The following is a 14,028-nucleotide window of genomic DNA, read 5'->3' on the forward strand; positions in this document are numbered from 1 at the left end:
TATATTTTCTTATACATTTCTTATACATAGAAAACTAGATAGTTACTATAATAACCATGACAAGAAGGTGTCTGGAAATAGCTAAAAATCTTTTGTGCAGCAGGTGTGCTCAAAAGTATTACCTACTCTGCATACATTGCATCATTCCTGAGCTGTGAGATGTATTACGTCTGCACAGGTTCTCAGATGTTGGATGTAAACAAGAATGTTTTCATTCATTGACAGCAATCTGACATGTTGAAACTGTTAAGAATATGAATTAATACATGGAAACCTCTCCAAAGGGTCACCTCTTTGTGATGGCCATTACTTCATCCAGAGCAGATTTATTATGGACAGATTTTCTGTTCCACTACATATTAAGTGGTACCCAGTCCCATTCATCTTCTATGCAAAGACCACCTCCTAGAAAACCTTGTTCCAGTGTCATTTTGGGTGGTTAAAAAAGGTTTCACTGTAAATTATACAATGATTAATCTTTATTCATTAGAGGCACTTCTTCAAAGGGGTTTTCAGAGATATTGATACTGATGACCTATACTCAAGATAGGTTATCAGTATCTGATTGGTGCAGGTATAGTATAGCGGCTGTGCTTGGTATCGTGCTAACCCCCATTCACTTCAATGGGGCTGAGTGTGATACCAAACACAGCCGCTATACAATGTACAGTGTTGTGCTTGGTGAGCACAGAGAAGGCTACACTGCTCACAGGAGCGCAGGTGACTTCTCAAACAGCTGTTGGACCCCCATTGATCAGATATTGATTTTTCATAGAGGTATTCAAAGATATTTACAAATGAATTAACATGTTTTTATCTGTTTTCACCATAATAATTAACTCCCCAGCGCACAACCTTCGGAGGAGGCCGGCATCTGGCCAAACAACCCTGTAGAAACAGAAAGGCTTCAAGCAATGATTTTGGCATCAGCGACTGGTTAGTTCTTAACAGCATGCTTACGTAAACTTACAAATGAAATGTTACTGGTGCAATTTATTCCTTAAAGGGACACTGACAGGCCCAATAACCATAATTAGCTGTACATATGCATGCACAGGCCTTCTAATGTGCATTGAAAACATATAAGTATAACCCCTGTCCACATTATGAATACTGCAAACTCAGTGTTTTATAACCTGAAGTAATCGCTGTTCTTTCTGCCCAAGGGGCAGGGTTTTAGCTCCACTTGCGCCCAGCCAGCATCAGCCCAACTGCCGTTTTGAAGCACCACCCAGCTCATCAATATTCACTTCGCTGGGCGGCTTCTGCTGTCCCCGACCTTCCGAGATCTGGCACATGCCCAATAGAAAGCTATGGGCATCGGACTCGCTTTCAGCTTCTGCGCATGCGCCCGAGCTGCGCATGCGCCATAGCTTTCTATTGGGCATGCGCCGGATCTCGGAAGAAGGGTAGATGGAGAAGGGTACAGAAAAATCTATTTCACTACAAGTTATCAAGAGCACAGTGGCCTCCAGTGGCCTCTTAAATTAAAGAAGTTTGCAACAACCAGGACTCTTACAAGCGCCAACATATTCTGCAGGGCTTTATAATCAGAGGGTTCATGCACAAACAAAATCATACATTACATAGCAACAAATAAAACAAGAGGAATGAGGGCCCTGCTCACAAGAACGTATGATCCATGAGGATATAGGGGTGACAAAAAATGAAAAAAGTGCTTGCTTTATACAATAGTCCAGCCATCTTAATAAAATAAGGGAGTGTATATAAAGCTGCATAAGCCAGCCACCAGCCAATATTTGTAGTGCATTTGAGTGCATGGGGTGTGGTAGTGTTTGATGAAGAAGAATGATGTTTAAGGGGGGGGGGGTGAAGAGTTAGATTAGGGGATGTGATGATAAACCACCCTAAAAAGATGCGTTTTTAGGGAACTCCTCAAACTGTGGTGTTTGCTTGGGGCACAGCATTCCAGAGGACTGGTGCAGCCTGGGAGAAGTCTTGAAGACAGTAGTGAGAGGTGGATTATGGTGGATGTTCATCTTAAATCAGTTGCAGAGCTTAAAGCACAGATAGTGTGGTAGAGAAATGAAGGCAGAGATGTAGGGGGGTGCAACACCGTGGATAGCTTTGTGGGTGGGAATGAGCAGTTTTAATTGAATGCTACCAGTATGGACAACCAGTGCAATGACTGGCACAGGGTAGAGGCATCTGAATAGCAGTTAGACAGATTGTCATGCCGGCAGTCCATGCTCACCACTGTCTTGCTGTCCCGGGGCAGGCACAGACGTGACTCTGCTCTCCCTGTGTGAATTGGGATTAGTGCTCAGTGAACTTTCCTTCAGTATTAAGTGAGTTAATGTTTTCCTCCTTCCCCTGTCCAGGTGCTGGTTAAGTTGCTGATCAGTCTCCTTATTTAGCTGGGCTGTGGTTCCACCTCCCCGCCTGAGCTTTGAGGTTCTCAAGTCTCTAGTAACCAGCTAAGGAGTGATCTTTTGTCTGGCTACCCATGTACCACATCTTGCCTGTCCACCGATTCTGCTCCTTGCTGCCTGTCTCAACCTGGGAATTTTTACCTGGATTATGCACATATTCTACCTGCCCAGACCTTGGAATAGTTACTTGGAATAAGCACGTACTCAGTCTGCCCTGGCTTTGGACTATGTTTAGACAATCCATTTTGTCTGTGTCCTTGGTGCTTCGCATCAGTGTCTTTAACCCTAGTAGGTTAGTAGCCAACTACACCAGGACTACTCCAGGAGGTAGCAGCCTGGTTGGTTCCCTGCGGCAGAGACCAGATCCCTGTACAGGGGTTAAAGGGTGAAAACCAGGGAACCACCAAGACAACGCCCTTATGTTTAGCCCAAAGTCAAACTTGTTAGTTGGCACAGTGGATCTACACACACTGCTGGCTACACAGATGAGCCTGGCTGCTACATTAATAACACATTGGAGAGGGGAGAGTTTTTTGAGAGGGAGACCAATTAATGATGAGTTACTGTAATCAAGACAAACAGATCAGGGTAACAATAAGAGTTTTTGTTGCTTCCAATGTTTTTGAGGTATATGCAGCATAAGTTAGCATGCTGATTGGATATAGGGGGTAAAAGAAAGAACATTGTCAAACATAGCACCTAGACCTGCTGTGAAACTACAACTCCCAGCATGCACACTTACTCAGCTGTTGTTGTAACTCTCATAGAAGAGAAAGGATTCTGGTAGTTGTAGTTTCAGAACAGCTGGAGTGCTGGAGGTTGCTGATCCTTGACCTAGACTGTGGGTGTGCTGCCCAGGGCCGTCTTTAATATTGATTGGACCCTGGGCAAGAATTTACTTGGGCCCCCTGGATAACGCCCCCCCCCCCCCCCCCCCCGCACTTTGCTGTACTTGCTATACAGCAGCACTTACCTGTCACATCCAGGGCCTCCAGGTGACGTCTCCTCTCTGTCATCATCTTCTCCGTAGATCTTCTCCACTCGGTCTGGACAACTTCTCTCAGCCGCCTTGTCTCTGCAGAGTGTGACACACAGACATCTTAGCTTCCTCACATTCTATCATTATCCCCCAACTGGAGTCCTCACAGTGTTATCCTGCTGCTTTCTGTGCCCCCCCCCCCTGGGGTGTAGCTATAGAGGGTGCAGAGGTAGCAGTCGCTACCGGGCCCAGGAGCATGAAGGGGCCCAAAGACACTTGTGCCGCATAAGAAGACACACAAAGCACTGAGGGAAGGGGGGCCCAAGATGAACTCTTGCACCGGAGCCCATGAGCCTTTAGTTACGCCCCCACCCCCCCCCCAATACCCCCAAAAACCATCCTGAAGAAACATTACTGCCCCCATAGTAATAGTGCTCCTCATAGTCCCACCAATAGTAATTCCCTTCTAGAATGCCCTCATTAGTAACACTGCCCCAACCGTGATAATGCTCCTCAACAATGCCCTCCATTATTAGAAGAGCCTTCCCATATTAATAATACCCTCACAGAGTCCCTAGTAGAAATAAGGCCCCCTATTGTTCCCCTCAATAGTAATAAGGCCCCCATAGTGCGCTTAGTAGAAATAAGGCGGATCTATAAGACCCTCCTATAGAGCCCCCAATAGTAATAAGATGCCTATAATGTCCTGTGGATCTGCAGTGCCCCCTGCAATCATACTCCTCCCTCCACCATACAGTCCCATGTAAATATCATCACCTCCTCCAACGCATAATCCAATGCAAACATCACCCCCTATGGCTACTTTCACACTTGCGTTCATGCGGATCTGTCCTGTACTTGTACAGGACGGATCAGCACCGATAATACAAACAAATGCATCCGTTCAGGACCGATCCGTTTGTATTAGATTCGAATTTCTAAGTCCCAATACGGATCAGTCCTGACTTACATTGAAAGTCAATGGGGGGACGGATCAGTTTACAATTACACCATTTTGTGTCAATGCAAAGGGATCCGTCCCCATTTACTTACATTGTAAGTCAGGACGGATCCGTTTGGCTCTGCAAGGCCATGCGGACACAAAAACGCTGCTTGCAGCATTTTGGGGTCCGTCTCCAAAACGGAACGGGGGGCTGTACGGAGCCGAACGAATGCATTCTGAATGGATCCGCATCCATTCAGAATGCATTGGGGTTAAACTGATGCATTTGGGGCTGCTTGTGAGAGCCTTGAAACGGATCTCACAAGCGGATCCCCAAACGCAAGTGTGAACGTAGCCTAAACCCATGTACATAAACATTATTCCCCCCACCATCCACTTTCAGCATACAGTCCCATGTCAATAACATCCCTCCCTTCAGCCCTAACATACATCCCAGTCAAATAACTACAACTCCCAGCATTGCTCTGCCTCTCCCTTCACTTACCTCTCCAGTCCTGCATTAGGCTCCTCCCTTTTCACTGCACTGGTCACATGATGGTGACATCATCCAGGTCATCCTATCACAGCCTGTTTTGCTGATCACATGACCTGTGATGTCACCACAGGTCCTTCGCCTCTTCCCAGTGTAAGATTCAATTGTATTGCCGTTCTGTGTACGGCAATACAGTTGTATCTAGCAAGCAAGCAGGACATTCGGGGCCTGGGACAAAACATCCGGGGCCCAGGCCCCGAATGTTTTAACCTAGCGACGCCCCAACCTAGTCACTAGTGAATGGGAGTCGGGAAACGGAGCTCCCATGGGCCCCCAGGAGCAACTGGGCCCGGGGCAGCTGCCCCTTTTGCCCTGCGGCAAAGACGGCCCTGGTGCTGCCTAGGCATGATGGTAGTTCCGTTTTTGAAAGATTCAGTTTCAGGTAGAGAGAGAACATGATGTTAGAGACGGCAGACAGACACTGGCATTTGGTAGTAGAGCAGGTGTGATGTCACGGAATGAAGTGTATAGTTGGGTATTGTCAGCATAGAGAGGGTACTGAAAACCAAATCTACTGCTTTTGTCTCTGTCTGGAGATTTTAAGTTTAGGGAGTGTTACTTCATTTAGAATGCATCTGAGGGTATCATTATAATGTTTTGCAGCCAGATCAGGACAGGAGAGGGAAGAGACTGGGGACAATGATGACTGTAGAGTGTCTATATGTTTATGAGGATTAAATTAATGGCATGGAGATTTCTGAGTTTGTGATATGTAGGAGTATGCTGATATGGATGAGGATTTGCGATAGTTATTGAGAGAAGGGTTTGGTAAGAGCGCAGAAGAGGAGAGTCAGTAAAGTCAGAAACTGAGCAGAGCTGGAAAAAGACCAGGTTGAGCGTTTTTATTGTGTTTATGTGTCTCATAGTTAGAAAGTTGTGAAAGGTCAAGAAAGGGGGTTACAGACAGAATCTGGGAGGTAGGTGGGGAGATGGAGAGATATAGATGGGAATGCTAAATTCACCCAAAATGAGAGTTGGTAATTCTGAGGAGAGGAAATGTGGAATCCAGGCAATAATGTGATCCAGGTCCTGGGTGGATAAGCCAGATCAGTATACAACTGGGGGAGTGGGTTAAAGACTTGAAGATGTGGACCACAAAAGATGGGAATGTAAGTGATGAAACCGGGGAAATGACCCGGAAGGTGCATTGTGAGGAAAGAAATATGTTGACTCCACAACCATGACTGTTCTCAGGTCTGGGGGTATGAAAAAAATGTAAGCCACCAAAAGATAGAGTAGCAGGGAAAGCAGTGTCAGATTACTGAATTCAAGTTTCATTGAGGACCAGCAGGTTAAGTAAGTCACATCTAAGTAATCAAAGAAGAAGGGCCTTGGTAAGAGAGCTGACCAAGAATCCAATCATCATTCCAGCTGAACTCTAAAGATCACGTGTGCAGATTGGAGAAACTTCCAGGTCAACCATCACTGCAGCATTCCACTAATTTGGGGTTTATGGCAGAGTAACCAGAAAGAAGCCTCGACTCAGTAAAATACACATGAAAGCCTTCCTGGAGTTTGCAAAAATGCACCTAAAGGACTCTCAGATTGTGAGAAACAAGATTATCTGGTCTGATGAAACCAAGATTGAACATTTTGGCCTCAATTTTAGGTGTCATGTCAATAAATTAGCAAAGATTTCAAACATTCTGCTTTCAATTTTCTATTATGGGGTATTGACTGCAGAATTATTTGTTTATATTTTATTTTAGCACAAGGCTGCAACATAACTAAATATAAAAAGGGAAAGGGTCTGAAGACTTTTTGATTGCATTGTATGGGTTGGGAGGCTGAAAACTTGGACTTGTTTAGTTGCACCTTCAAGATGATCATATTAACATGCATAAATATGTCCATAGTCAATAGAAACAACCAACATGTTTTAAATATTCTGAGAACTGTAGGAAAGACCAGTGAAGACCATTTATGCATGGCAAAAAGTTGAGTTAAACATCAGTAAATGAATTTGCTACAGTTAATGCAGTTAACATTTCAAATACTCAATCACAAGATGTATAATTAATGGTAGATAAAATGACAGTAGTAAAAGAGCTACAAGTTTACCTCACAACTTTAAGCATTACAATTTTTTACTCATATTGCAATGATAATGGTTTAATCTGGAGTCAGGGAAGAAACTTTGTCCTCATAAGGAAAAAATGGCTGCAGTTGTCTATAATATGGTTTGGCCAGTTAGGAAAGACTGAGCTTGGGTAAGCATTTGCTAATCTAAGTTACTACTAGTTAACTATGAGTTTGACTTTAAATGTTCTAATTGGTTCTGGGAAAAGTAGGTGAATTAGTGACAATCTACTAAGATGATATATTTAAATGCTAACATAAAACTATGAAGTATTAATAAATATTTCATTTCATTCTACAGAAGCTGCTGAAAACTCCAATATTGGAGGAGGAACAGGGACAATGGGTCTTGGTGCCTGCTATGGACCCCAATTTACTCTGCAGCATGTACCTGACTACAGAAAAAACATATATATTCCAGGAACTGCTACTCTTAACGCTGCCATGAAACAGGAAGGAAATGTCCTTCCACCTTCAGGAGGAAACAAAAAAAAAGCAGCCAAAAAGGAGAAGAAATAACCTTCTGCTCCAGCAGAACCCAATCCTCTAAGCACTTAACCCCATCCAAATCGTGTTGAATGTCATTGTTACAATGAAAGGTTAAAAAAAAGGAAGGGGAATGTTCATAGTTTATAGAAAACAAGTTGGTTATGCTAGTAGAACTTACTTTGGAGACGTTAAAGTTATTTTTCATACATGCAATGATAATTTGTATTTACCAAACTTTTAATCTTTTTGATTGTCCTGTTAAATCCCACCCTTCTAAAAATCAAACTAAAAACATACAATTCCATCAAAAAATGAATAGTCAATGACAAAAAATGACAAAAGTCAATTGACTTAAACTTTGCACTTAATATTTACTTTTTAAAACTGTATTCTAATGATGACATTTACTATAATGATACAATATTCTTAATAGATCAGAACATTATAAGATAATGCTCTTTTGTGTTATGTAAAATAATAGTAACAATGTTACTGAGTACAGAGCACATTCTTCTTCTTTAAGGACATTTCTTTACAAAAATAGTAGTCTGAGCCCTTGCTGTCTAGCCAAAGCTCCAAGCTAAACCTATGAAACAAGAATTTCATTTACTCAAAACTCAAGTTAATGGCTATCACTGTTACAGAAAAGTTTAGCAGAAAGGACATGTGTGCAGTATGTAACATACATTTATCATAAGCTCTAACTCAGAAGGCAACAAGGAATATCCTGATCATAGATCTTGATGGAACGAGATGTCTCTTAAACACAAAGCAACTGTAATAATGTGGATGGATCAACATAAAAGAAGGCAATGTCCAGGAAACATTATACAAACTTTATATATTTTGATATTCAATGAAGTGCCCGGTTGGTTTCCCAAGTCAGTACTGTGCCCAATTCTTTCTATACCTGTCAAAACATAAGCAGGCATAAACATAACAAAAAGACTGCATATAATAAAGTAGAAAAAAAAAACTATGTTTATTCAGATGTAAAGAATGTATGTTGTGATTGTAATAATGTATAAGCGATTGTGTAGCAAATAATCTAGTACTATTCATTGTGTTATCTTGATTTTTAATCTGATGGGACAATATATTTAATAGCCTATTAAATGCACCTGTCCTCACAAAATCCTGAATACAGACTTCTGAATGAACTATTGCCTAACTACACTGTAGTAAATTTATTTCATATTACATACCTTTATGTAATCCATGTATACTTCTCTTATTGTGCAGTTCAGGTTGCCTAGCAACCATTAGATTTTTTTTTGCCTGGTGACCACCAGATGAATACCTTTAATTCTATTTGCAAAAGTATTTAAAAGAAGTATTATCTGCTATTATCTTCCTCTCCCAATCACAAAGCAGCAAACTGAAATGATTGCTCAATAAATTTAGCAGTTTAAGGTAAACAGGAAATAGGAACAGGAAGATTGGGGTGAGGATGGTGGTAGACTCTGTATTGCAAATATATTTTCATTTTTATAGTCAGCCCAGTAGGATTCCATTTTAACATAGCGTAAATGAACATTACAATGTCATTTTTAGATATGGACTATGGACATATAGGATAAGGTCAAAAATAGTAATTTGTATTGTGCAAATTAGTGTTGAGCGAGCATGCTCGGCCGAACACCAGTTCGGCTCAAGCATCCCAATGCTCGGCACATCGCAGTGTTTGGCCGAATACCTCGTGTGCTCGAGCACAATGCTCGAGTCAGTTTATCTAAATCCTATTTAGCCTCTATTTCTAAAAAGTTTCTGCCGGGATTTGGACTCAAAACATTCTACATTAGAGGCAAGGATTTTAACCACTCAGCGATAAAGCTGAATGATAAACTGTCAGAAAAAAACTCATAGTAGTTTGTCATGTAGTAAGTATTCCTATACAGCAGCATTTCACTGCAGGTTAACATGTAGCTGTATAGCGTAGTGGTTAAGACTCTTGGCACTAATGTAGAAGGTTGTGAGTTCAAATCCCTGCAGAAACTTTTCAGAAATAGAGGCTAAATTAGATTTAAATACACTGGGTGTCCCCAAGCACTGACTCCATATATGGACATAGCTATATATGGAGTCAGAGCAGGGACCCCTAAGCTGCAGACTCACACTGGGGGATTCCCTCACTGTACAGCGATCTTCTGCATAGACCTGGGACCCGGCACCCTCCCCACTTCAGAACAGGGGGTGCCTGGTTTAATGCTTGGTTTCTCCCATTGCTCTGTAGAGCACCCAGAGCATCGCAAAGTGTTCTACTCGAGCCCTTTGGTGCTCGATCAACACTAGTGTAAATGCAACAGGTCTAGGTTCAAGCAAAACCATCATCTAAGTGTTATACTATTTGAAAGAAAATCATAGCTGAAAAACCACAATATGTTTGTGGCATGGCATTGCAATTTTAATTGAGCTATAGCTCCAATCCAGAGGAATACTTTGAATTGCATAAGACTCCTATAGACTACAAAAGTTATACTCCCAAAAATCTTGATGTAGCCCAGAGGAAGAATTTGAAAACAGAAGGGCCCAGAACAAGAACAGCATTTGGGCCCCTTGTTTTTTCACTGCCAATTTGATGGCAATTATGTGCTATTCTGCCAAATATTGTGAGACATAGATGAGAGTAAGAACTTACATGTGATCTAATAGGCAGTAGGGAGCGTTATTGTTTTTAAGGTAACTGTGAGCCCCCTAACCTTCAGGGCCCATGTGCAGCTAATCAGGTTGCACATTTAGTCTGGCCGACAATCAGGACAATTATTAGGAAGGATTGTTCCTAGGAACACTCTTTCCCAAAAATTGTAAAGATGCTGGCCATCACCTGATGAATGAGTGAACGTTCGTTCGCAAAGGGAAAGTATTGTTGATGTGGTCACCAAAATAATGGCTTCCGGGCAGCAGAACGTTCTGAGTGAGCATCAGTCTGCTGCTCAGAAACAACAAATCTGTGGATAAGCGATAACAGTAGTGATCATTCGTCCCCATACAGAGGAGATGACTGCTTCATGTAAATGTAGCTTTCACCTCCGCTGATGATCAGGCAATTATAGGTAACAACTGAGGTGATCCTGATAATTGCTTGCATAGTCAGTCAGTGTAAAGAGACTTTAAAGGGGTTATCCACTATCTACAACAGCCCCCCATGTGCCGGGCCCCTCCGTCAGAATACATTTACTCCTGCTCCCTGCGGCGCTCCTGGTCCCCGCACTGCCGGCGCTGCTTTTCCCTGTACACGGATGAAAACGGGGAGCAGGAGCTGGCGGCAGGGAGCAGGGGTAAATATATCACACGGAATGGGGCTATTTTTGATACTGGATAAACCCTTTAATTCAATCTTTTTAGATTCGGCAAACCTTTACAGAATGTAGCTAGAGCTATAGAGCCATATAGAGATAAAAGCCTAGTACAGATAAAAGTAGAGTTGCCGACAGAGGCATAGCATTAAATATAGACAATTAAAGCATGCATTTTCTTCAAATAAACTACAATTGCGTTAGGTTCACATCATACCCTAAATTGCAGGCCACAAAGACAATTTACAAGTGGCTGATGAGTCTCTTTATACACCTATTGTTTGAGGTTGATAATGTTCATACAGTTGTACAGAAATTTGCATGCTAACAATTCATAAGGTATCCAGAGGTGCATTGGAATAAGATCCATATGTGCATGTCTTAATCAAGCATGGGTTTATTTTATTTTCTACATTTGCAAACAGTAAAAAAAAAATAATAATGGAAGGAATCTATTTGCGGATATCATTGTATAAGGCAGTATTAGTGTTGGCTAAATTAATATTGAGCCTTTTGAAGCATTCGGAACTAAAGACATCACTGCCTCATATTTTACATTGCTTACTTTTTTTTAATATAAAATACCGGTTCAAAGGGTATGAACACCTTTGCAACCAATTTATTTTTGTTTTTTTACTGTCCCCATGCATCTAAAATAAAAACAACTTAAGCAAATAGTCTTGATTACAAATATATTACCATGTCTACAGCTCCAGCGCAGACCTATACATCTGCATAGTAACACGCTACATACAAACCCCGATCCAACAGTCATAATTCATCTGCCCCTACTTCTTCCTAACCTACAGAATGTATGTTATCAAAAGGCAGGCAACATTTGGATTCAGTGTAGCTTTAGAATCAGACTGCGCAGGTGTGTTTGTAGTCTCTTACAATGAAGAAAATCTTAAGTCTATTTGTTAATTTCATTTCTCACTTCAGATGTGCTGGGTCAATAAAAAAAAGAAAATGATTGATACTGTTAAATCATGAAAACAGCTGTCCTGACTGTGTGTGGCTACCAGGTAACTGGTAATAATCACAAATCCTCTTCCTTGCAGACTGTGTCTATTAAGGAGAGTCCTATATTAGGCTCTAAATTATATGCTTATAGGTTTCAACACTGTGTATTATGTACAAAAATGAAAATGTAAGTGGTTTCTATAGGTTAGGATGCTATAACTTCATGCAGTGATGTGCAGAGGAAGCATATGAGTTGAGCTAGGCTATGTGTTTGCAGTGCATGCTCGGGCAATAAATGCTCCCCATGTATGTATAGTCTGAACAATCTATAAACCTACATCATTTTGGAATATGTGTAAATTGTAGACATCTGTAAAGCATGGTGAAATATGTTTTCCATTACAAAGGTATCCTGCAAGACAATATATATTGGCATGCAGTTGGATGAATACTTAGGAAGTATACATCAGGAAATCTTTTCCAGCATACTCCAAAAATCTGCATTGTGGAGAGAACTGAACCTAAGGGTGACACGATGGTGAGGCCTTGCCATGTTCGGCTATGCCATTCCCATCCATGACAGCCAATAGCCACACAACTTTACTTCAAAATGGTGGTGCCATTGGCTGCTGCACATGAGCATGGTTAGGCCACATGCTTACAGCCACATGGCTCGTTGCCTAAAAGAAAGGTAGGATTCCCATGATTGTTTGATCCAGTGTTAGGAAATGTCTACAAATTTTAGTTCCCTCTAGCTTGTATATAAAAGTTAGATAAAATTGGTGGCACCACTGATACTAGTGTTTTCAGTGGGTTCTACTGTGCCTATTTTTTCTCCAAAAACCTGTCAGTCCTGCCTGAAGGAATGTTGCATGCATGCTACTTCTTGCCAGGTTCTTTTGCAACTCAGTGTACCTGATGAAGGGCTCCCTTTAAAGGGCTTCTCCGGGAATTAAGAAAATGAGAAATACTTAAAATATTACTTCATTATAAATATATTCCCAAATACATTTCATTAGTTATAATGGCTCGTTTTGTCTGGGGAGCAATCATTAGGAGAAACAAAATGGTCGCCATCCTGTTAGTACACACAAAACCTGTCCTAATCACATAGGAGCACAAGTTACTTCACAAAACTGAGGTAAAGAGCTGCCTCATCCTCCTCTCCTACTTGTCAGGGATTATGATCCTGAATACAGATGATGGGGATGATGTAGAGGGTGGGGATGTGGTAATGAGCAGCACCATTTCTTAATTCCCAGAGAGCCCCTTTAAACACATAATTTTTCAAACAATGTCGCAGCCTTAAAGATTTGCTTATTGGTAAGATATTAAATGGGTTGTCCAGGTTCAGAGCTGAACCCAGACATACCCATCATTTCACCCAAGCAGCCCTCCTGATGTTAGCATTGGAACATCTCATGCTTCGATGCGCTCCCTTGCCATGTCCTAGATTTTGTTTACAATAACACACTGCCTAGCGGAAGCTTCCGCCCAGCAGTGTGTTCAATGACGTCACCGGCTCTGATGGGCAAGCTTTAGCACTGCCCTAGCCGTTTTACAGGCTAGGGCAATGATAAAGCCCGCCCATCAGTGCCGGTGATGTCACCGGGCTTCCTGGCAGCCCTATGGAGAGCACGGTTCATCACTGGAACTCTGGAAAATGCCTTCGCCCTGCATGATTTAGCGCAGGGCAAAGGAGAGCATCAGAGCATGAATTTCTCTGATGCTCCTGTCAGGGGGGCTGCCTGGGTGAAAATGGAGGTATGTCTGGGTTCAGCTCTGAACCCAGACAACCCATTTAAGATTTCAGTAACAAATCATTATATTTCAGATCTACTGTTTACGTAAATTAATTTCTTAAACAAGTTGAATATGCGATAGATCCTTAGTCACATTACCTTACATGGTTAAATCTTCCATGTCTTGCTGGCAGATAGATATTTTGGCACTAGAGCTTCAAAGAATAAGGGTGGAAAACAACGTGATAGTCTGGCAAAATAGAACATCATGAAAAAGATTAAGGTGTTTATTAATTAAGAGGAACCCTGACCATACAAATGCATATGCTTTCAATGGGAACCTGGTAATGACAGCCTGTGCCAAGAACACAAAAGATATCTAATATACATAGTATACATACTAATGATAACTTTATCTAGTGATAAAGACTTGCACTTGTACACTTTGCAGAATAGTCACAAGGATGAATGTATGGTACACAGCTACATTTGCAGTAGAGAAGAAGACCTTGATACCTTCTCAATGTTATCCCTTCACAAATATGACAGACAGGCTGTATCGACATATAATAGAGCACGAAACTCCAAGGT

The 14,028-nt window shown here is 41.7% G+C and overlaps 1 protein-coding gene across 1 annotated transcript in view; it reads left to right on the forward strand.

The window, feature by feature from the left end:
• The window catches only part of LOC122926437 (protocadherin gamma-C5-like), an 82,092-nt gene extending 74,626 nt beyond the window's left edge, over positions 1 to 7,466 (forward strand). Inside the window, 2 exon segments of the mRNA XM_044277814.1 lie at positions 848 to 936; positions 7,249 to 7,466. Of these exon segments, the coding sequence (XP_044133749.1) occupies positions 848 to 936; positions 7,249 to 7,466 (307 nt within the window).
• The last annotated feature ends 6,562 nt before the right edge of the window (positions 7,467 to 14,028 follow it).

This window comes from Bufo gargarizans, chromosome 2 (assembly GCF_014858855.1).
Source record: "Bufo gargarizans isolate SCDJY-AF-19 chromosome 2, ASM1485885v1, whole genome shotgun sequence".
Classification (NCBI taxonomy): domain Eukaryota; kingdom Metazoa; phylum Chordata; class Amphibia; order Anura; family Bufonidae; genus Bufo; species Bufo gargarizans.